Source organism: Chrysemys picta, chromosome 12 (assembly GCF_011386835.1).
Source record: "Chrysemys picta bellii isolate R12L10 chromosome 12, ASM1138683v2, whole genome shotgun sequence".
Lineage (NCBI taxonomy): Eukaryota > Metazoa > Chordata > Testudines > Emydidae > Chrysemys > Chrysemys picta.
In genome coordinates, this window is record NC_088802.1 from 55,098,348 (window position 1) to 55,122,193 (window position 23,846).

The 23,846-nt window shown below is 51.1% G+C and overlaps 2 protein-coding genes across 4 annotated transcripts in view; one reads left to right on the plus strand and one right to left on the minus strand.

The window, feature by feature from the left end:
- Positions 1 to 1,450: 1,450 nt before the first annotated feature.
- On the minus strand, positions 1,451 to 13,926 carry LOC135974573 (mucin-21-like). Its single transcript, XM_065562995.1, has 2 exons — positions 13,504 to 13,926; positions 1,451 to 6,105 (listed from the first exon to the last, which is right to left on the minus strand). Exons 1-2 carry the CDS (start codon positions 13,924 to 13,926, stop codon positions 3,979 to 3,981), a joined length of 2,550 nt encoding a protein of 849 aa, XP_065419067.1. The 3' UTR covers positions 1,451 to 3,978.
- The window catches only part of SLC38A10 (solute carrier family 38 member 10), a 47,226-nt gene continuing 36,995 nt past the window's right edge, over positions 13,616 to 23,846 (plus strand). For 2 of the 3 annotated variants that reach the window (XM_042840947.2, XM_042840948.2), the window contains exons 1-3: positions 13,617 to 14,390; positions 17,628 to 17,745; positions 21,617 to 21,662. In XM_042840947.2, the coding sequence (XP_042696881.2) occupies positions 14,286 to 14,390; positions 17,628 to 17,745; positions 21,617 to 21,662 (269 nt within the window). In that variant the 5' untranslated portion in view covers positions 13,617 to 14,285. Of the gene's footprint in view, positions 14,391 to 17,627; positions 17,746 to 21,616; positions 21,663 to 23,846 lie in introns of all 3 variants that reach the window. The other variant, XM_065563748.1, reaches the window with a different exon arrangement.

Consider the following 23,846-nt stretch of genomic DNA (forward strand, 5'->3'; position numbering starts at 1 on the left):
CGTCATCATATTACTCAGCTAATGTACCCAGCCTTTGAGAAGAGACCGCCAGACGGGACACGGGACCTCCCAGGGCCTTGCCTCTCCAGGCTGCCTCGGGCCCAACTAAAGACCTTGTTAAAGGAGGAGTGTGCTCGTCGCCGAAGGGTGCTGGGTGGACAAAGTCCCCTGGTGATTCCAAGGCCAGGTGGAGCACGGATAGCAGGTGTGCAACCCCCCCCCGCCCCACAACCGGAGGGACCCCCTCCCCTCAGCCCAGGAGTGAGAGGGGAGTTCCGGCCCAGCGCCCTGGCCAATCATGGGCCTCTCTGCTGAAGTGCAAAGGACAACAAAGGGACCCTGTCTTAAGGTCTGGCTGCACAGCTGAAGCTGAGCATGGGCTAGCTTGAATCTAGCTAGCCCAGGTAACAAGAGCGCGGGTCCGTGTGGGCTAGCGAGCCGAGAACATACCGGGGGCTGTGGTGCCTGTCTACTCCCTGTGCTGCTGCTAGAACTTCCCGTGCTAGCTGGAGTCAAGCCTTGGGCACAGCTTTTGCCGTGCAGATATCCCCTTCAAGTGGGTTTGTCCAGCACCAGGCGCATCTGGGCCCCGGTGCTGAGTGGGGCCGATGTACGCGAGTGCAGTGCGAATCATCACATGACTGATCTGTGCCTTGGTCTCGCACCAGCGTTCACTGCCCTGACTCCCTCCGGAGCTCCTCACGCCCCCGTGCGGGGATTATAGCCCTGCTGGTGGTACTTGGATTGCCCTCTAGTGTTAGTCCTAACAACTGTGCTTAGTCCAGTGCGATCACAGTCTGCAGCAGCCTTCCCAATACATGAGGCATATCTGCCTCTGGAGAGGGGCTGGGTTCTAAAAAAAATTGGCCTGCAGTGCTGGAAACTCAAACCCAACACAGGACCCAGGCACTGAAACCAGGGCTCCCGCTCCCCGGGGCTCCCCATTGCAATGGTTTTATTAGGGGTTAACTTGTGGAGCAGGTTACCCCACATCTGGCTAATGAAACCACTGTCAGAGATGGGTTAGACACAGTCTGTTAATGCATAACTTCCCAGTCATCCCAGGCAGGTCATTACCCGGGGAGGAGGCGGCTGGCTTTGGACTCAATCTCTTTTACCTTCCGTCTGCCCTATCACTGGGGTTGTGGACGTGTGTGTCACGGACTTACAGATTGTGCCCACTTTTGGCCCCGTGAGGTCCATAGGGGGTGCCCCCTTCAGTGAGACAGCCCTTCTTGGGGATACACTTTCTCAGGCTCCACCACCTCCTGGAGCCGCACCTCTCTGAGCCTTAGCACGTCTGTCTCTGCCGTGGGCCCCCTCAGGGAGTCCCCTCGCTCTGGACCCCCCGGGCCTCCACCCCCGAAGGGGATGATGCAACCCTGTTCTCTAGACCGGAGTGACTCTCAGCCAGAGTAAAACAGGAGGGTTTATTGAGAGTTAAACACAGCACAGGAAACTCTCAGGGCCTCAGGCCTGGCCTCCCTCAGCCCAGCACATCCCAGTCTCTCTGCATCCAGGTGGGCTCTGCCTGCTCCCCCTCTCCAGCCCAGAGCCCCCCTGCTTCCCTGCTGGGCATCTGAGATCCCCGGCCCCAAGCCCCGCCTCTGTCCATTGTCTTCTCTCCAGGTAAACAGGGTCGTAAACTGGGGCCTCCTCTCCTCGCTTCTGTCCTCTGGCTGGAACCGGCTGGTTAGGTCACTGGGTCCTCACTCTGCAGCCCATTGTTTTCCCACTGGCCAGAACTGGCTGCAACTCCTGAGCTGGGCCTCCGGGTCGGGTCGGGGTCTCAGGTTACCGGTCGCTGGGGTATCCATCTTCTAGGCCATTGGCTGGGGTCCCAAGTCCTCTCTCTGGTCCTCTGCAACAACAAACTCCCTCTCCCCTCACCTCGTTAAACCAGTAACACCCAGGGAAACTGAGTCCCACCTCCTCCGCATGCAAACCATTAAAACCCCACCGAAAACAAGAAAAAACATGAAAATCCCCCACTTCGTCACAGTGTGTGTGTTGGGTGTGCTGAGACTGGTGTTCTGCAGGCAACAGTTCTGTCCGGTGAACAGGACAGGAGTTTCCTTTGGCTGAGCTGAGCCAGGCGGGGCTATGCTGACCTGGCCCATCTGGGGGTCTCCTCACCTTGGCTGCGCTGAGCTGTCTCTAAAGGTCTTCATAGATCTCCAGTGTAGCCCAATAAGGCTGTATCCGTGTTTTTCAGAGGGGAACATTGTCTAATCCCACCCCAGGGGAAGGAGCCCTCATAGCCCCTGAGGTTAATTTTCACTCCTGGTTTTACTTTAGGCCAGTTGGAGAGAGGGCCCTGCCAGTCCTGTCCTGCGTGCTGCCTGCAAGAGAGCAGAGGCGAGAACATGAGCAGGAGTCCGTGAAGAAGAGAAGGAAAAGGGAGGGCCAGCAGCTGTTAATCTTTTCCCCTCAGGCAGGGCAGTGAATGGCCAGCCCGTTTGCCAGCAGGTTCTTGAGCACTGAAGTTGTGCAGGTGACAGGCACTGCCAAGGGAGGGTGCCCGGACACACCCACAAATAGGAGTCAGAAAACTGCTGCTCTTAGACTCAGCGTAAGTGGCACCTGGAGGGAATTAGGCAGAAGTGTTCCACCTCCTTGCAAAACTTTTGAGAGCAAATTCTTGTGGTTACCCATTGCAATTGCTGCAAATTATACAAGTGTCGTGTATTTTGTTCCAATGAGAGCATGCAGTTGGCTTGGGTAGGTCTGATCTGTCACTGTGTGTGTGTCTGTGTGTGCGTTCACATGCGAGCATGCATACACAAACCATTCAGCGGGATTTTTTTTAGGGCTAGGGCAGTAAAGAGAAGAAAAGAAGGCAGCTGCCAGCCGGACTGATGTCTCAGAAGGCTCCCAGATGCAGGATTAGCACCTCCAGGGAGTTTTCTGCTGTTGCTATCCTTTTGATTTCGAGGGACAGACAACGCTCGTGCTGCCGGGTTGTGAATGCAGGAGCACAGCCAGGTGGAGCTGTGAGAAACTCACTCATTTAATGTCACAGGGGTGCAGGTGAGCCTGGCCTTGATGGTTTAGCTGTGGGGGGAGGGCACGCTGTGCAGGTGAAACACATTAATAAATACAATTATTTGTATGCCAGTGGCACCTATTATTACTATTATTGTTACAGGTCCCAGCCGAGATCAGGGCCCCATGGCGCTGGGGGCTGGATATGGAAGTCGTGTGAGACAGGTCCTGCCCTGAAGAGTTTCTAATCGAACTAGACAAACTAAACAAAAGCATCAGGAACTTGAGTGGCTTGCTGGCGTAAAACCTGGTAAAATGTGCCCAGAGCTTTAGCAGCAAGACCAGCCTTTCCCTCCTTCTCGCGTGCTTTAACCAACCCTAAGGGAGCCCCCGATGCTGCTTTTTACCAGGTTTTACGCAGGAATTCCAAATTCTCTGTGAGACGGATGCAAAATCATCAATCGAACCCGGGTCTGCTGCGATCAGGGAGAAACCTCACCAGAGTCTTGAGCACATTCTGTTACTGAGAGACTGTGACCTGGCTCTGGGTTCTGGAGTTCGTACCGGCGCCGGATGCTCTGACCTGGCTCTGGGTTCTGGAGTTCGTACCGGCGCCGGATGCTCCGGCCTGGCTCTGGGTTCTGGAGTTTGTACCGGTGCCAGAGGCTCCGGCCTGGCTCTGGGTTCTGGAGTTTGTACCGGTGCCAGAGGCTCCGGCCTGGCTCTGGGTTCTGGAGTTCGTACTGGCACCGGGTGCTCCGGCCAGGCTCTGGGTTCTGGGGTTCGTACTGGCACCGGATGCTCTGGCCTGGCTCTGGGTTCTGGAGTTCGTACCGGCACCTGATGCTCCGGCCAGGCTCAGAGTTCTGGAGTTCGTACCGGCGCCGGATGCTCCGGCCAGGCTCAGAGTTCTGGAGTTCGTACCGGCGCCGGATGCTCCGGCCAGGCTCAGAGTTCTGGAGTTCGTACCGGCGCCGGATGCTCCGACCTGGCTCAGGGTTCTGGAGTTTGTACCGGCGCCGGATGCTCCGGCCTGGCTCTGGGGTTTGTACTGGCACTGGATGCTCCGGCCAGGCTCTCGGTTCTGGGGTTTGTACCGGCGCCGGATGCTCCGGCCAGGCTCTGGGTTCTGGAGTTCGTACCGGCGCCGGATGCTCCGGCCAGGCTCAGGGTTCTGGGGTTCGTACCGGCACCGGATGCTCCGGCCAGGCTCAGGGTTCTGGGGTTCGTACTGGCACCGGATGCTCCGGCCAGGCTCAGGGTTCTGGGGTTCGTACTGGCACCGGATGCTCCGGCCAGGCTCTGGGTTCTGGAGTTCGTATCAGCGCCGGATGCTCCAGTCAGGCTCTGGGTTCTGGAGTTGGTATCGGCGCCGGATGCTCCAGTCAGGCTCTGGGTTCTGGAGTTCGTATCAGCGCCAGATGCTCCAGTCAGGCTCTCGGTTCTGGGGTTTGTATCGGCACCGGATGCTCCGGCCAGGCTCTGGTTCTGGGGTTTGTATCGGCACCGGATGCTCCAGTCAAGCTCTGGTTCTGGGGTTTGTATCGGCACCGGATGCTCCGGCCAGGCTCTGGTTCTGGGGTTTGTATCGGCACCGGATGCTCCGGCCAGGCTCAGGGTTCTGGGGTTCGTACTGGCACCGGATGCTCCGGCCAGGCTCAGGGTTCTGGGGTTCGTACTGGCACTGGATGCTCCGGCCAGGCTCTCGGTTCTGGGGTTTGTACCGGCACCGGATGCTCCGGCCAGGCTCTGGGTTCTGGGGTTCGTACCGGCACCGGATGCTCCGTCCAGGCTCTGGGTTCTGGAGTTCGTACCGGCGCCGGATGCTCCGGCCAGGCTCAGTGTTCTGGGGTTCGTACCGGCACCGGATGCTCCGGCCAGGCTCTGGGTTCTGGGGTTCGTACTGGCACCGGATGCTCCGGCCAGGCTCAGGGTTCTGGGGTTCGTACTGGCACTGGATGCTCCGGCCAGGCTCTGGGTTCTGGGGTTCGTACTGGCACCGGATGCTCCGGCCAGGCTCTGGGTTCTGGAGTTCGTATCAGCGCCGGATGCTCCAGTCAGGCTCTGGGTTCTGGAGTTGGTATCGGCGCCGGATGCTCCAGTCAGGCTCTGGGTTCTGGAGTTGGTATCGGCGCCGGATGCTCCAGTCAGGCTCTGGGTTCTGGAGTTGGTATCGGCGCCGGATGCTCCAGTCAGGCTCTGGGTTCTGGAGTTCGTATCAGCGCCAGATGCTCCAGTCAGGCTCTCGGTTCTGGGGTTTGTATCGGCACCGGATGCTCCGGCCAGGCTCTGGTTCTGGGGTTTGTATCGGCACCGGATGCTCCAGTCAAGCTCTGGTTCTGGGGTTTGTATCGGCACCGGATGCTCCGGCCAGGCTCTGGTTCTGGGGTTTGTATCGGCACCGGATGCTCCGGCCAGGCTCAGGGTTCTGGGGTTCGTACTGGCACCGGATGCTCCGGCCAGGCTCAGGGTTCTGGGGTTTGTACTGGCACCGGATGCTCCGGCCAGGCTCTGGGTTCTGGAGTTCGTATCAGCGCCGGATGCTCCAGTCAGGCTCTGGGTTCTGGAGTTGGTATCGGCGCCGGATGCTCCAGTCAGGCTCTGGGTTCTGGAGTTCGTATCAGCACCAGATGCTCCAGTCAGGCTCTCGGTTCTGGGATTTGTATCGGCACTGGATGCTCCGGCCAGGCTCTGGTTCTGGGGTTTGTATCGGCACCGGATGCTCCAGTCAAGCTCTGGTTCTGGGGTTTGTATCGGCACCGGATGCTCCGGCCAGGCTCTGGTTCTGGGGTTTGTATCGGCACCGGATGCTCCAGTCAGGCTCTGGTTCTGGGGTTTGTATTGGCGCCAGATGCTCCAGTCAGGCTCTCGGTTCTGGGGTTCGTACTGGCACCGGATGCTCCAGTCAGGCTCTGGGTTCTGGAGTTGGTATCGGTGCTGGATGCTCCGGCCTGGCTCTGGTTCTGGGGTTCGTATCGGCGCCGGATGCTCCGGCCAGGCTCTGGTTCTGGGGTTCGTATCGGCGCCGGATGCTCCGGCCAGGCTCTGGTTCTGGAGTCTGTCCCGGCGCTGAGTGGCTATGACCTGGCTCTGGGTTTTCTGCGAAGGTTTTATGTTGCTCTAGATCCAGTCACTGAAGCCCCTCTACAGAAACGGGAAGTAAACCAAAGTCTACTAATGAAACATGGAAGTGTCCCCATCCAGTATCTCCAGCAGCTAACGAGGGCCCAGTGGTGTTAGTGCTGCCATGTGACGCACCCATTGCCTGAGATTTAAAGCTAACGACCCCATTTCTAAACTAGCAATAAATACAACAGGCCCCTGTACTGCAGTGCCCCGAACTGAGCTGCCAATAACAGGAACTAGTGCAGGGCCAGCAGTTAGCATGGGCTCATTTCCAAGGGTGTTAATTTCCAGAGGCATTTCAGCTGCAGTTCATTAGAGGGCTGGTTTGTAGGGGGAGAAAGCGGCCAGGGGGGAGGGGAGTGTCGGGGACTTGGCCTAGGCCTTGGTAGGGAAAAAGCGAAGGGGTGTGTGTGTGACGCGCAGGGAGGCCGGGATTCCTCTCCGGTGGATGTCTGAAGGCTCGGATGATGGCTGTGAGGAAACCCAGGCCTGCGTCAGCTTGTCAGGGTGTTTCCAGCGATCCCGAGCAGGGCCACGCCGGGGTCACGCTGGGAGAGGTGAACGGCAGGCTGGCTCGCTTGTTGCACTTGGGAGAGGAGGCTCACCCTGTCAGCCTCGAATGGAAAGTATCCCTTGCCAGCGTCCCCCCCACCTCCCCAGAATGTCGCTGGGGGCCTGAGCACACCCCTGCCTCTTCCCCCCCCACACCATTATAGGCACACGCGGGGAGAGAGGAGAGACCTGGAGAGCAGACCAGGAGGGAAGAGGGTGAGACCCAGGGACAGAGATGTGGGGAGCAAGTGTCCAAGAGATACAGAGGGAGGAGCAGGGGGCAGAGTCTCCTCGCAGCGTCTGAGCAAGGTCCTCTGTCCCAGACATGAGAAGCCCCCGAAATGCCCTGATTCCATGAGAGCTGGGAGAGGGCCAGGCCGGGCCAGGGCTGAGCTGGGACGGCTCCCACTAGGAGATCATAAATCTAAGGTTAATCTCTGGGCGGGGAGCTTTGAACCCTTCCCCACGGTTCTTGTTTCTCTGTGTGTGTGTATGTGTGTGTGTGGGGGGGGGGAGGTTTGTACACATGGGCTTTGATCTCAGCACTCAGGACAGGCTCTTCAGGGGCTGAGCAGCAGAGGTGCTGCTCATGTAACACACACACTCACACATGCACAAACACACACACAAAGTTTCTCTCTCTCCCACTGGGACAAGCACGATGCAGAGAACAAATCAGAAGCTCGAGAAAGGAAATCGAAACAGCCCCAGAAAGGGAACCGCTGATCTGAGCAGCCGACCGGTCCACCTCTGAGGTACCCACTCCTGCTTTACTGCCCAGACCCCAGCTCCACCCTGCCTTGCCTGGCTACAGGAGCTCCCCACACCCTTTCGGAATAGGGCTCAGACTCTCCAAGGACTGTGTGCCTTTATGTCGGTCTTTAACACAACAGCCCCAAGAACGTCATCATGTGCCAAAAGAAAATCAGCCGGGCGAATACCAATGCTAAGCACATGTCTCCTTAACAGACCTCCTCTCTTCTACCATTACACAGAGGTCAAGAAACCCAGCAGCCCCCAGGCCACATTGTAAAGCAGGATCAAGGAGTCTCTGTGCCAGACCTTGTGACACTGAAATTCAAAGTTATGAAAAATAGACTCCTATGAAGCTACTCATTACCAGGGTGTCTGAGAGCAGCTCCTCGGCTTTGGCTCAGAAATCTATATAATTTGGGACTCAGAGGTTTAACCCCCATCTATCAGTCTTGGGACAATATTCATGGAATTTCATTTTGCATAGAATCTAATAGAGGAGTCCCAGACCGCAGCCCTCTGGCCCATCTGTGGTTTTATAGGGGCGGCTGATGGTAAATTAGATCCATTCCCTTCTATTGGATGTGTTGTCATTTTTATGACTTTGGGGTTATATAAACAGGAGAGGGAGAGAAAGGGAGCAGGAGGGGGAGGAGAGAAGGGGGAGCCCATTAGCCCACAATTGCTAAATTTACTTTTTCCTTCTGTGTTTTAAATGCCGGTTGGTTTGTAGAATTGCTCGCAGTTTGGGCTTCGGCTTGGAATGCAAACCCTGCAGACACACTGCAAACGGCTTTCAACATGTGTCAAAACCAAAGTTAAATAATAATAATACAAAACCCTAGGGAGGGCTGGGGGTGTGGGACTTGGGTTTCTGCACCCTGTGGCAAAGGAGGAAAGCGGCAGGGGATTTTTTAAATTTGAGTCAATTTTGTGTGTGTGTGCGCGCACCTGTGGGTGTATTTGTGTGTATGTGTGTGTGCCTGGGGGGTGATTAACCCTTTGGCTACTGTCTAAGTTTTGAATTGCTTCACCCAGTGACTGTTGCACAGAGGGGCCTGTTCACACCCAGGACTCCATAATGAGCAAGAAGCTACGGGGCCTGACCCATCCCGCTAGCGATGCGCATGGGTCTCTAGATAACAGAGAACTTCTGAGCTGAGGCTGGGTGGGGAACATCAAATCCTGATTCCATCCCTCACCAGCCTGCAAAGTGCGGGACAGGAGGGGTGATCTTCTGGCTTTCTTTGGCACATCTCTAATGACTATCTCCCCTGGATGCTGCTGTTCTCTTTGCTCTCCTGCTGGACTGAAGACCAGCCCAGAGATTGACCGTGACAAGCTGTGTGAGGCAAACAGAGAAATCTCCCAGTGTTTGTGATTGAGACTCCTGCTCTGCAATCGTTTCTTCGATTTGCTCTTTTGCCCTTTTTTGTGACCTCATATTGGAAACTGGTCTCTGCCTTGCTCACGCATCCACACCTTGGAGGTCTCTGTGATCAGATGTCTTCCTAGGAGGCATGTAGGTAACATAGACTGCTCGCCAGCCAGTAATCCCATCCAAACTCACAAGCCAAGGAGGGCTGAGGTGAAGTTGGCCTGTATTTTGATAGGAGACCTGCAACCAAAACTCCGGGTGGGGCTTTCGGTGGCATTCATGATTCAGCAGGTGGTGCACTTCTTATTGAACCAGTGTGTTCAGAGGCACTGTGCTTCTGCAGCTGAGGTCTTTTGGCTGACCTGCAGTCGTGTAAAAGTGTGTGGTCATCCTAGATCGGGCAGGCCCCTTTCTCAGGAGTAGAGGAGTTCGGGTGACCAGACAGCAAATGTGAAAAATCGGGACAGGGGGTGGGGGGGTAATAGGAGCCTATATAAGAAAAAGACCCAAAAATCAGGACTGTCCCTATAAAATCGGGACATCTGGTCACCCTACTCCTGAGTCACGTAGCCAAATGCCAACCTGCGTAATGACATTCTGCTTCACTAAATTCCCACTTATAGTTTCAACTGGATATGTTGTTCTTCATTTCCTCTTTTAAACTAGGATGTAGTTAATATAATAGCGATTAGCTGTTAAATAGCTAATATGTTCCACTTCAGAGGTGGCTGCATTTAAATGGTGGGTAAAGTTGTCATGTAATGTTATTGTGTGTGTTGTAGGTTACTGTCTGCAGGCTACAGAGAAGATAAAAGCCCTACTTCTGGTGAGGGCTAATGGAGATTCTCCATTAGCTCAAATAGTAGGCGCTTGTGTTTTGGGAACCTAAGGTTATAAATTTATTCCTGACAAGGCATATGTACAGTGTAGCTCGCAATTCTGCTGTTTGTGTCTACGGCTTCATTACAAAGCGATGCCTGTGTGCTGTGTATGGCTTGTGAAATGCTTTGGGATCCTTTGGGATGAAAGGTCCCTGTATAAATATAAGATCGTTATCATTATGCAAACAGTCCTGGAAGGGCTCTCCCACACTGACAAGCTGGCTAGGCACAGTTGGGGTATGTGTGTTTTTTCTCTGCTAATCTGTCACTTTGTAACCCTAGACCCAACTGCACTGAAAGCTCTCACTCACACCAGCTTTCAGCCCCAGTCTTGGGGCACTGGCTGGATTGCTATTGATGTGTTTATCCTAAGGGCACTCTCTTTACAGGTTCCCTGCATCGGGAACTAGTTTCTCTCAGTGAATGCACACACTTCCTGTGACCATGCCCAGGAGTTACATGCATGCACTGAGGTCAAGCATCCACCCTCTGAAAATCAGGCCCCTTTAAGGTGTCTCCAGTTGGGCACTACAAACCAAGGCCCTCAAAATCACTAGTCACGTTTGAAAAATGTTGGCCTACATAATTGTAAAACCTGGAATGTACACTCTTCATGCACCTTGTCTGTTGTTTGCATTTCACTTAACTTGGGCAATGGAGTCTGGTCAGTTTCAATTTGGTTTATGTTATATTTTTAGCCAGCCGCCCTTTGTGGCACTCATGCAAACCCTGCAAGAGAACGTTTATCTCCAAACAACTAACAGTTTCAATCAATGTTTTGTAAATACCACAAAGACTTTTCTAATAATATTTGCTTTTGTAAAAAAAAAAAAAAAAATTAAACAAATATTAAAAATTGGCTCCAAATTTCCAAAAATGGAACCTCCCCAGGTATATTTCTCACTGAGAACAACATACAAACCAAGGCTCAAACTTTCCAGGAGCCATGTCCTAATTTTCCAAGTTTTTTCTTAGCACCTTAGAACACTTCTCCCAACATCTCCCTGGTAAAGTGTTGGAAAGATTTGTTACAAAACTTTCCATAAATATCTCTTTGGGGGTTGAGACCAGTCATGAAAGAGAAGTTTAGTCCCTGATGTACTTTTATGTGAGGTGTAACTGAATAAAACAAAAAAGGATGAGAACCTCTTCGAGCCACACCATTGCACTGTGCAGAACTCCCATTCATATGCATCTGTAACATATATATAGAGAGAGGTTGTTAGCTTAAACAATCGCCTCTCAATCAAGCAGGAGAGGCCTGTGGGTTTGTAGCTAAAATTACTGAGCTCTAGTCCCCACTGCTACACTGTCCTTATGATTTATGGAGCACCATAAATGGATGCAGTACTTTATCAGAGAGAGACCGGACCAAACAAAGAACAGATTCTTTACCCCAAAGAGCTAAGGCCCGACTGATTGCCATACCATATACGACAGTATGGACAGGTACAGGACAGATAAACTTACAGGGATTCTTTGGTCATTGTAGCAGGAATGCTGTGTGCAACAGGAGGGTTTGCAGGAGTTTGTTGAGGGAGGAGCAGGAAGGAGTGTGGCCAGTGGCAGATATCAGCTAGGAGGCTGCTTCAGGCATATACCATCCGTGGCCACCTAGGAGATCCTGGTTGCCACTATGCTGTATTCCATGTCCAGTCAAACTTTGCAGAGGCAGTGGGGGCAAAACTCAGGTCCCGCTGCTCCTAGCACTGACGCTAAAGGAGAATTTGTGTGGCAATACAAGGCCTGTGAAACACAGCTGAGCAGTTCTTATTACATCTAGTAGAGGGCAGGCACACACATAAGCGTTGCAGTTATGACAGCCCAACCACGTGAAAGAAACAAAGGAGACAGCCAGAAGTGGGGGCTTGGACACGTGCATGTGGTATCGCTGCCCATTGAGGTGTGATTTGAAGCCACGACCATTTTATAATGGGAACTGAGCGCATGGACTGTTCCTGCATTCTTTAGCCCTCTTAGCAGCAGGGACAGTTAATCCGTATCAGTATTGCCTTGGGATACCATCATGTCCTGGAGAACACATCCTATCCCATGCCGCAATCATTCTGTGTACTGGTTGTGACGGGTTGGATCACAGAAACCCCCTTGGGAGCTGCCACCCGATGTGCCAAGACTACCCCTGCTTCTGTTTTCCCTGCCAGCTCAGGACTCCAGCACCCTGTCTTGCTGAACCTGACACTCCCGTCTGGCTCCAGACACAGACCCAGGGTCTGAATCACTTGTCCCAAAGCTGCAAGTTACCTGTAAACAGCTCACAGTAGTGTGCTTGTCTTTAGCACTCAGATGCCCAACTCCCAATGGGGTCTAAACCCAGATAAATCCGTTTTACCCTGCATAAAGCTTATGCAGGGCAAACTCATAAATTGTTCGCCCTCTATAACACTGATAGAGAGATATGCACAGTTGTTTGCTCCCTCGGGTATTAATACATACTCTGAGTAAATTACTAAATAAAAAGTGATTTTATTAAATACAGACAGTAAGATTTAAGTGGTTCAAAGTAGTAACAGACAGAACAAAGTAAGTCACCAAGCAAAATAAAATAAAATGCGCAAATCTATGCCTAATCAAACTAAATACAGATAATCTCACCCTCAGAGATGTTTCAGTAAGTTTTTCTCAGACTGGACACCTTCCAGGCCTGGGCACAATTCTTTCCCCTGGTACAGCTCTTGTTGCAGCTCAGGTGGTAGCTAGGGGATTCTTCATGATGGCTTCTCCCCTTCTCTGTTCTCTTCCCCCCCTTTATATATCTTTTGCATAAGGCGGGAACTCTTTGTCTCTCTGGGTTTCCACCCCCCTCACTGGAAAAGCACCAGGGTAAAGATGGATTCCAGTTCAGGTGACATGATCACATGTCACTGCAAGACTTCATTACTCACTTGCCAGCACACACATATACAGGAAGACTCACAGGTAAATACAGCCATCTGCAGACAATGGGAGTCATCAAGATTCCAAACCATCATTAATGGTCCACACTTTACATAATTAGAATAGGCCCTCAGAGTTACATTTTATATTTCTAGTTTTAGATACAAGAGTGGTACATTTATACAAATCAGATGATCACACTCAGTAGATTATAAGCTTTGTAATGATACCTTACAAGAGACCTTTTGCGTGAGGCATATCCCAGTTACTTACATTCACTTATTACCGTATTTTCTCTAAAACTATCTCAGTTACATTATATTGACTTATTATCAAGTTTTTATAAAACCATATAGACTGCACAACGTCACACTGGTGAACCCAGAAAGTTATTCTGCATTTAGTGTTCAGAGGAACTGACCCAGGGGAGAAAAGCATTACAAACGGCAGAGTTATCCTCATCTGGCTAATGGCCTGCATTTTCTAGATTCACCCTGGTTTTAATAGGTGACCCCCTGTCCAGTAATGGATCCTGAAACGTCTTTCGGCGCTCACAGGACATCAGCATGAGGCAGCCGTGTGGCCTGAGATGCTGATGATTTGGTGACAAGCAGATGACATTATATCACAACCTGAGGTGGTGGCTTCTGGGGAGACGTGGTCACGTTAGGTCACTGTGGGACAAAATTCAGATCCGTCTTGATACGCTGGAGCGACAAGGCAAAGTTTACACGTTTTGATGCAGCAGGATGACATCACACCGAGGCCATGACGCAAGGCCATTAGCTGCAAGACAGCGGAGTAACAGCCTGACCCAGGGGCACGGTGCCCGGGCTGCGGGCCGGGGAATGATGGGATGGCATGGCTGGACTGCAATGGCATGGTTCCAGGCGGTGGTGTGATGTCACACATCACAGTGACATCACGGCTCACGTCACAACGCGTTGACGCCATCACCGGGCGATAGGGTGACACGACACCAGCAAGCAACGTTGTCATGGCGACATCGCCGCAGGTGGTGCCCTCCGGCCGGGGCCCCGCCCAGCAGGGGCCCAGCGAGCTCCGGCCGGGTCCGCCACGCCGGCAGGAGCGGCGCACACCTCCTCTGCGGGGCCCGCTCTCGCCTCTCGTCTCGCTGGTGCGGCCCCTCGCTTCCCGGAAACGCCAGCGGAGCAGCACCCGGAAGTGGCGGGTGGTTGGGCCGGGCTCGGCGCTGCCGTCGGGAGAGCGGCCGGCGCGGAGGGAGCCTGTCCGGGGAGCATGGGGCGAACCGTGGGGGGAGGCCAGCCGGGCGGGCACAGCGAGACTCGGGCCCCCGCCTGAACCCAGGGCCGCTGCCCCCGGGTGACCCCCCATCGCTTTCTCTGCCCCCTCCCCCCCATCTGCCCCCCCCCCATCGCTTGCCCTGCCCCCTCCCCCCCGGGTCTGCCCCCCCCGATCTGCCCCCCCATCGCTTGCCCTGCCCCCTCCCCCCGGGTCTTCCCCCCCATCGCTTGCCCTGCCCCTCCCCCCCGATCTGCCCCCCCATCGCTTGCCCTGCCCCCTCCCCCCCGATCTGCCCCCCCCATCTCAGGCCTCCCCACCCCGGAGTTGTCCCAGTTTCTGTCGGGGAGCCCATCCCCAGGCCTCCTTTCCTCTCCCGTGGGGTTCCCCGGTCCTTCCCGATCCTGCTTTTGCTCCGTCCCCGGGTGGTCCAGGCTCCAGCCCCACTCGCCATGGCGTCCTCTGCAGCTGCAGGGTCCAACTGGGGCCTGATCATGAACATTGTGAATAGCATCGTGGGGGTGAGCGTCCTCACCATGCCCTTCTGCTTCAGACAGGTGAGTGCGGGCTCTGGGGGTGGGCTGGAGCTGGATGTGGCGCCCAAAGCCTATACGTGGCATTTGGGTGGAACGGGCAACATGGAAAACATTTCCCTGCCCCGCAGAGCAGAAACAGATCCGGTGGTTACAGCAGGGGACCTGAACTGCTGCATTCAGGTCTCACCTCTGCCATGGATTTGATGTGTGTCATTTTGCCTCTCTGTGCCTCAGTTTCCTTGCCTTTAAGGCAGGGGTAATACTTAATAGGGTTTGTGAAGAGTGAGTCGCTCAGGAGTGTAAGAAGCACCGAGGCCTTTGGGTGAAAGGCCCTGTGAGGCTGTGTCAGCGCGAATACATTTGGGGAATTGCACTAGCACTAGGCGCAACTCTGTGGCGAGTAGCTACAGTAGGAGCACTGCTGCTGACCATTTACCACTCTGTTACCTCATAGCAGGGACAGATAACTGGGGCGTTAGGATTTCATCAGCCAGTCGCTACTGAGGTTCTCACTGTTGGTAGTACCAGAGGTGGTGCAATGGCAGGAGGTTTCCCAATATTGCCAGTGTAGATCAGGCCTTGAAGAGCAAAGTATTCCTAGCTGGTGCGAAGGGGTACAGCACTGTTAATAAAGGGTGGCACAAGGCCATTGGTGCTGGCAGGTTTTGTCAAAGGAGTGGGCTGTCAGCAGTGACTTCCAAGAGAAGATGACATCTGATGTACCTTTGCATGGCGGCTGTTCTAGTTTGCAGGTAGTGTGGGAAAAGCACAACACTGGTAGTGGGAGGAGACAGAGAAACTTTACATACAGTTTAGTGGCACCTTAAAGCTGCTATTCAAGCCCAGATTAATGGTGTTAAATTTGCAAATGAATTTTAGTTCTGCTGTTTCTCTTTGAAGTCTGTTTCTGAAGTTTTTTTGTTCAATGATAGTGACTTTTAAATCTGTAATAGAATGACCAGGGAGATTGAAGTGTTCACTTACTGGCTTATGTATGTTACCATTCCTGATGTCTGATTTGTGTCCATTTATTCTTTTGCGGAGGGACTGTCCGGTTTGGCCAATGTACATGGCAGAGGGGCATTGCTGGCACATGATGGCATATATAACATTAGTGGATGTGCAGGTGAATGAGCCCTTGATGGTGTGGCTGATGTGGTTGGGTCCTCTGATGATATCGCCAGAGTAGATATGGGGACAGAGTAGGCAACAAGGTTTGCTACAGGGATTGGTTCCTGGGTTGGTGTTTCTGTGGTGTGGTGTGTGTAGTTGCTGGTGAGTATTTGCTTCAGGTTGGGGGGGTTGTCTGTAAGCGAGGACTGGCCTGCCTCCCAAGGTTTGTGAGAGTGAGGGATCATTTTCCAGGATAGGTTGTAGATCATGGATAATGCGCTGGAGAGGTTTTAGCTGCGGGCTGTATGTGATGTACATTGGCCAAACTAGACAGTCCCTCCGCAATGAATTTTAAAATGAATTTTAGCAGAACTGAAATTCATTTGCAAATTTAACACCATTAATCTGGGCTTGAATAGGGACTGGGAGTGGCTGGCTCATTACAGAAGCAGCTTTTCCTCTCCTGGAATTGACACCTCCTCATCTATTATTGGGAGTGGACTACATCCACCCTGATTGAACTGGCCCTGTCAACACTGGTTCTCCACTTGCGAAGTAACTCCATGCTCTCCATGTGTCAGTGTATAATGCCTGCATCTGTAACTTTCACTCTATGCATCCGAAGAAGTGAGGTTCTTACCCACGAAAGCTTATGCCCAAATAAATCTGTTAGTCTTTAAGGTGCCACCAGACTCCTTGTTGTTTTTGTAGATACAGACTAACACGGCTACCCCTGATACTTCAGACAGTTTACATTTTCAGCTTTTTCTCTTCTGGGAATAGATTCTGTTGTATCTACTTGCCTTTGAGATGTAGAAAAATTGACATACGTTATCACTAACTTTAAGAATGCCCACAAGCATGCGGGGCACCTTGCAGGACAGGCAGAAAGGTGTGGTCCCTGCCCCAAAGATCTTATGCAGTGTTGTTGCAGCCACGTCAGTCCCAGGCTATTGAGCGAGAGAAGGTGGGGGAGGTGATAGCTTTTATTGGACCATCTGCTGTTGATGAGAGACACACCGCAAAGATCTTCATCTGATTTGCCATGTGGTATAACGAGTAACTGGCAATTGGAGGGAGGGGCGAGGTTTGCTGAGAGATGTGTACTCAGCCTGTTGGTATGCACATGCACTGGTAGTTCAACCTTCTCTTTACTACTTTAAACCACTGGTGCCAGGAAGTTGTGCCCATTATACAGTTCACTTGCAGAGTGAAGGGATGCTCCAGCAGTTGACTGAGATGGACGTTCTCATTTGCCCAACCCACCGTCTCCTTTGGAACAAGGCCTTCACACAGTAGCTTCTCCCCAAGTGTGAATAAAAAACCAGGAAGTCGACATCCTTACCAGTGCTGGGCAGCCTGTCAAGCTAGCTGGTTTTAAGGCATTACGCACCAAGCCATAGGCTCTATATGCAAAGAGATGAGCCCTTGCGTTTCCTGTTCACGGGGTGCCAGGCGCCCCAGTGACACACCTGCTTTGAATAAAATAAAACTGTTTGTAGCCACAGTGAGATTTGACACCACTTATGCCTGTTTAAAGTCACTTGTTTTCATAAATGTTCAATGATTAACACTGTCCTCTGCAAACATATATAAATCAGTGAGCCAAACAATGCTGGGAGGGTAGATAGCTCGCTTCATAATTTGTGCTGTAAATGTATTGAACAGCCCCTGGCGCTCGTGGATAGGTGTTATGACAGATTTTTAACTCCTGGATCTACAGAATAACTACTTGCTTTACATGATTCTGTTATGAACTGTAGAGAACACTGCTGGAATGTGCCCTGAAACTGACTAGATGGCAGGAGGCAAACAGCGTTACAGCTTGAAAGTTCTGTTTCATAAATTGCCCAGGTTTCACTTCTCCAGGCAAAAGTGTTGCAACTGAGCCATTTAGGAAACAGGTGGCTGCTCTGTGACTCTGCCTCAGACAAGTGAGTGAAATTGAACTAATACGTCACATTTCTACTGGCTGTAGTTGAAGGCAAGGGAACTCCCTTAATAGGCTAAAATGGGGCTGGAAATGTGCAAGGGAGCGTGTAGGTGATCTGGGAGAGCAGTAAGAATGTGTGAAGTAGCAGTCGCACCAGGAAAATGGCTTGTTTTCCATCTTGTGCTTGTATTTTTTTTTTTCTTCCCATGCAGTGTGGCATTGTCCTGGGAGCCTTGCTGCTGATTTTCTGTTCCTGGATGACTCATCAATCCTGTATGTTCCTGGTGAAATCTGCCAATCTTAGCAAGCGCAGGACCTATCCAGGACTCGGTGAGAATTTTCAGCTCTGGGTCTTCACTTTTTTGTATTTTATTTTTTTTACTGCACTTTTACTCTGACCTCTTAATTTACAACTTTCATACTAATAGTGCTGAATTATTAACATTATTTCTGGCATAGTTTTTACTGTGTTTTGCCTTCCTCGTTTATCCCTTCCTCCTGCTTCTTGTCACCAGAGGGATCTGAGGGTTTAATTCTGCCTTTGATTGTGAAGTTAATAGGCACAGAATTGTTTTGACTCGGCAGTGCAGGAGGAGGCGCTGTGGTGCTGAACGATCAAAACACAAGGTCTCAGGAGCTGGCATAGTGGGTGTCTGCTGTAAATTATTGGTCTCTGTATGAAACCCACTAGCTTCCCCAGCCAGTGTGCTGCCGAGGACATTGGGTTCTGCCAGTTGAGTGCCTGGCATAGAGCACAGGCTTCCTGAATCTCAACTGTCTGAGTGCTTATGGCAGAGCAAGGGGGAGGTGAGAGGAAACAGTGCACAAAGGTCCAAGTGGCCAAGAAAATAAAACCATGAGCAAGATTCATGTGTGAGATTTTGGCAGAGTTCACCATCCCTCTTCCTTCTAGTTTGTCTACTCGGCATTGGCACTGGTATTGGCATCTATTTATGACCTCTCCTCTGATTCCCAAGGATACTGGGGGGAGGAGACGCTTGGGTCTGGCCTCAGTTTGAATCCTCTTGATCAACACATACAATTAAGAGTTGTTGATTGAAAGCATTCCCTTCCTGGGAAACCACGGAGATCCAGGCGGAATAGCCCCTACTTGAGCTGCTGCACCAGGGGTTAGAAATCCTTCCCTGTGCTTTTTCAGCCTTCACCTTTGCAGTGGTGGGATTTCCTCCTGCAGGTGATGGAGATGGAAGATTCTCATAGCTGGAAGTCCCTTCCCGTGACCTTAAGCCCATCCTTTGTGTCCCCAATTGCCTAGTTGACTTCAATGTAACTTCTCCTGGGAGTCGGTTGAGAGAATTGGCTGGTCTCACTGTCTACAAAAGATTTGAAAGCAATCTGCAGTCTGCTCGGTGTCCGTGCTGTTGACAGATGGATCCCCTCAGTGCATTAAATGACTGAGACCCATCATTTAGCTGCACAGTGCAGCTTCTGCCAGAATGTATCGACCAAAAGCAGCAAAGATGAGAAAACTCTTGTGGTCTCAAAGGTTGTTCCTCTGGTACTGAAAAGATGGCTCAATTATAGCTGAGCCTTCAGGTGGAGTCTCACACGGCCCAGCGTCCCCAATACCAGCTGCCCATAGCGCCTCTTCCACCCCCTTCCTCGTTACAGTAAGCCTTTGTGTGCTGCTTCTCTCTTGTTGAAATACATAGAGTCCCCCTTCACCTTGGAGTGTCTCCCAGGAAGACGAGATCCTCTGCACTTTCCAAAGCCAAGGAGCTCAAAGACACAGAGGGCCAGTTATGCTTCCAAACTTCCTGGCACCTCCTGTCACACAAATGCTGGCACTGAAAGAAGCGCCATCCCTTCCTCCCCATCTTTGCCCTGGGAGAGGTGCCACCACAAGCAGCCAGAGGAGGGACAGCGCTGAGAGGAAAGACGTCCTCCGCGCAAATGAAAGCAGCACTCCTACAATGCATCCTAATGCATCAAGGTTGAGCGACTATACACAGACAGTCTTTGTCACCGTTTGCTTGTACGCTGTACATCTGCGAGAGATCCTGGCAGCTCCTGCAGCTGATTCTGTGGGAGGCTTTGGCAGCTCTGAAAGATGCAGGAAAGTTTTGCAAATGAACTTCAGTCAGCTAGTCCCTTCCGGAAGAACATTCTGATCACTAGATGCAATAACAAAAGAGCCAGGGTCGTGGCGGTCTAGGATAAACACCTTAATTTATGCAGCAATTCCCAACGGAGAGAATATCTGTATTCTAGCTTCTACAGCTCTTTCCCCCTTCGCTCTCATTCAGCAGCTGTCAGTGCACAGCAGCGGTGTACAACACGTTAGGCTCTTAAGAAGTGAATATTGTGTCCAAGTGAGTCTGCAGTGGGAACTGGGGAAGTGGGATGGAATTACCGCAGCTAGAGTTTGACCAGGACAGGAGTTAAAGCAGCTCCTTGCTGCTGCCAAAAGTGCTGTGGGATCTTTAAAGACTACTGGTGCTCAGGACCAGCCCCTCGTCCGCTAACAGGAGGACGAGGCACGTGGCATTGAGACGAGTGCCATGTGCTGAATCACCAAGGCCACTGGGTAGCAACCTTGGGGTTTAGTGTGGAAGAGCCTCTCCAAATCCCGACCAAATCCAGCTGTGCGCAGCTGGTGAGATTTCTGGAGTGGCTTGGCTGAGTAATTCTGCCCAGTCCATCTCCTCCTTCCTCTTTGAGAAGATAAAAGATCCAATTTTCCTAGCAGCCCCAGATGGGGCCATCTGGCATCCATGTTTGAAGCCTCATTCTCATTAAATATTATTTCAGAGTAGCCAAGGACACTGATCATTTCATAAAATCCCACGCCTAGACTGTAACCAGTGGCTGTCAGTATTGCCTGGAGGTGCCTGCACTTCTGCACGCTGTAAAAAAGAGGTTTATTGGGGTGATGCAATAGCAGTCATCCTTTGTGGAGATCAGGTCATTTAACAAATCATCTCCAGGAAGGTGATTTTTCTTTTCCTGGTTGCTCGTCTTCCTGCACGCCCAGTCCTCAGGTACACACCACTTAACTGTCCCACTCAACATCTGCTTCCCCTTTTTGCCAGGACCCTTCATGCAGGGACAAGACAAAGTCCAGAGGTATTGCTTGCTCGTCCCTTTTAAATATTGCAACTTCTCTGCACGGACAGGTGGTGCCCTGGAGCCCCAGAGATCTAACAAAGACTGGATTTCACCCTACTTTTTACCATGCCATTGGCTGCCTTCTGAGTTACTCAGCAGGTGTCTTCCCACACACTTTCCTTCCCACTAGAGAGGTGGCCAGTTGATTTCCTTCATTTTCAGACTAGGGAGGTTCCAAGGAAATATGGGCTGCATGATAACATTGAAGGTCATAGAAGGCACTTCCAGAGATGAACAAGCTATTTCTTGGCCACCTTCAGGCATGTATACTATACAGCCGCTGCTAGAGAAGCTCAGCGGGGAAAAACAGGCCGTTCTTTGCTTGATTCTACTAGAGTTAGTTACCCAGGACTAAAGCAAAAACAATGTGGTCTGTATTCGAACTGGAGGTCTTAACTGCCCCAGCCCCCCAGTAAGATGTCTCCAAAAGTAAAAGCCGAGTTTTCCTGGCTCTTTCTTTTCAGAAAACACAGTCATTGAAAGGATACTGATCATTTTCTGCTACAAGCTACGGCCAAAGTATAGAAAAAAAAGTCTCTTGGCAAAATCCCTGTGGTGTGGGCTGTGAATGCTGGGTATTCTGGGAATGGAATTGAACATTCTGGGCACCATTTCAGATCTCCCATCCAGCAACATCAGGCAGCTCAGTTATAATGGGAAGGAAAAAATAAAAATGGGACCTTGACTGAAATTTTGCACTGTAGTAATTTTTTGTCACACAACATCTTATACATGCATATTTCCTCTTCCACGCTGACTTTCTTCTTCTAATGGTTGCCATGTGTAACTGCTACTTAGCGCTGCTTTTTTTTCCTCAGCAGAGTAAAAAAAGAACCTGCTTTGTATCTTTCCTTCATCTTTGTTCTTGTCTGATGTGGGTTTTGCTATTGGGATGGCATGTCCGAAAAAAGAAAATGGGAGGGTGGGCAGGAGAAACCAGCCCCAAAATGCAAAACTAGCAGATTCCTGTCAAATTGCCCTTCATCACGATTATTGTTCATTTCGAACTGATGTATGTGTCACAGGCTGCACCCTCCCCTGGCTCACTGTGGTGTTTTTTCTCTTTTGCTAGCATTTCACGCCTATGGAAAAGCAGGGAAAATGCTGGTGGAGACCAGGTAAAGAGCTATTCCTTTAAAATCGAAATAGTTTGAATTAGTTTTTCTGTTAATAAAAGGCTTTTTTCCAAACCCCTACAGGGCAACTGTCTCACCATGGCTTTATTTCTTACCCCCCTGCTTTCTCTTCTTCTGAAAGCCTCCCTTGACACCTGGACTTTGGGCTGATCGCGAGCTAAACTACAGTACTTGAACTGTACTGAACTTTCACTTGCATTGTCTGCTTTGTAAGACGTTCATTCAGACAGTTGGGTCGGTAGCTCCCTTTGTTTCTGAAGGGAGAGGCAATGTTGTCTAGTAGTTAGTGAGGGACTGGGATTCAGGAGACCTGGGTTTCATTCCCTCTTCTGCTACACTTATTATGAACCCTTGGTCAAATCACTTATGGTGTGATTTACAGAGGTGATGAACATAACACTGAAATCACAGAAATTGGGTGCATTTAGTACCTCTGACAATCAGCCCATTAGCCTGCCTTGTGCCTCAGTTTCCCCCCTGTCGACTAGGAGTAACACTGATCTGCCTTAGTAAAGCTCTTTGAGATGCAAATTAATAGAAACAGTATCTGTTCGGGACAGTGGGCTGGGAATCCTGATTTCATTTAACAACAGCCTAGGCCAAGGTCTCTGACTCTTGTAACTATAACATTTCTGTTCTTAAAAATGCGATTCACGAAGCTTCAAAGGACACATAGTAGAGCTGGAACAGTCTGGTTGGCCTTACGTCGCTGTTCCAGGTGAGGGGTGGCATTGCAGCCCATTCTGTAGAGCAGAGGGTGATCTGTGGAGGTCTGGCTGATGTCTTGGTTCTGGCCCTCCTCCTTATTCCCAGCTGCTAAACTGCTGTAAGACAGCTAAAAACACACCAAGTACTTTTCTAATGTTACTTTTCCATGCAAGCAATAGCTGTGATTATCACAGGGATATTATATGATCAGAAATGGGAGGTGAAGTGGTCCATGCAACCATGAATGGGAGGGGGAAGTGGTTCATGAGCCAGTGTCCTCATTAAAATCTGGTCAGCCCTGTGCAAATGTCTGCAAACCTCTGTACTGCAGTATAGATTTCAAGCGAGTCCATTACTGCTGATTGCGGAGTGAGCTAGTCTTGGGCTCCAAATACCTCCCTGTACCCTCACGACTATGATCAATGTTTAAGAAATGCAGAATTGTCATCTTCAAGGGACACTCCCAAACTGAGCTCCCATCCCTGGCTCCCAACAGCGGTTAAACTAACTCACATGCTGTTAGCAGAACTCTGTGGGTCCTTGGCGACGCTACAAAGACTTTGCACACAGGAGGAAGTAAACTGGATGGAGCTTTGTTGGCTTTGGCTACACTAGAAATCATGTGGGCAGTCGTGTGGGTGGACTTGTGCCTCTGTATGTGGTCCCATTGGGGTTCCACTCAGGGACGGGCTCTGCATGCCTGGATACTGTAAACTCCTTGAGTGCCAGCCATGTTCTCAGCACTGAACAGGGCACAAAGATGTGCAACAGGCTTGCAAAACGTAGGGTTTGTCTACATGGAGACCTTCGGGAGAGCCAAGCTGAATTAACTAAAGGTGTCAGTTTAAAGTGCATTAGTTAAAACATATGAAACCCCTGTGTGGATGCTCTCATTTAGAAGTCAAGTGACTTTAGGCCACGCCTATACTATGAGGATTGTAGCATGTAGCTTTGGCTTTGTAGTTATGCTGGCATAACCCGGTAGTGTAGACGCAGCCTGCAGTGACAGAAGGGGTTTTTCCGTTGCTGTAGGAACACCGCGTAAGGTCCCCTAGTGATGGTAGTTAGGTCAATGGAAGCATTCTTCCGTGGACCTTGCTGCATCTACACTAGGAGTTAGGTTGGCATAGTTACTGTGCTCAGGAGTGTACCGTAACTATATCAACCTACATTTTAAGTGTAAACCAGACCTTAGTTTGGTTTAGCTTAATTCACTCAACTACTCCACTTTACATTTACACCTTTAACGAATTAGGCTTAGCTCTCCTGCGTGTCCAACTGTAGACAAGCCCTTGTACTGCAACTGCTTAGAGTAGAATCCCAAACTGTTCCAATTGACTTTCGCTCCACTTGGTTGGCCTTCATTTGCTATCAGTGGTAACAGCAATGGGAGCTGTGGTGCAGGTGAAGAGTCAGTGGCCACTGGCATTTTCAGAACTGTGCCCTCCAGATCCCTCT

Bases quoted from the DNA above. Each gene is read 5' to 3' on its own strand.
- LOC135974573 (XM_065562995.1), bottom strand. From the start codon at position 13,926: ATGGGGGGTCACCCGGGGGCAGCGGCCCTGGGTTCAGGCGGGGGCCCG. The intron at 6,106-13,503 runs GTGAGCCGTGAT...GACTGGATCTAG, and splicing joins TGGCGTCAACGCGTTGTGAC to AGCAACATAAAACCTTCGCA.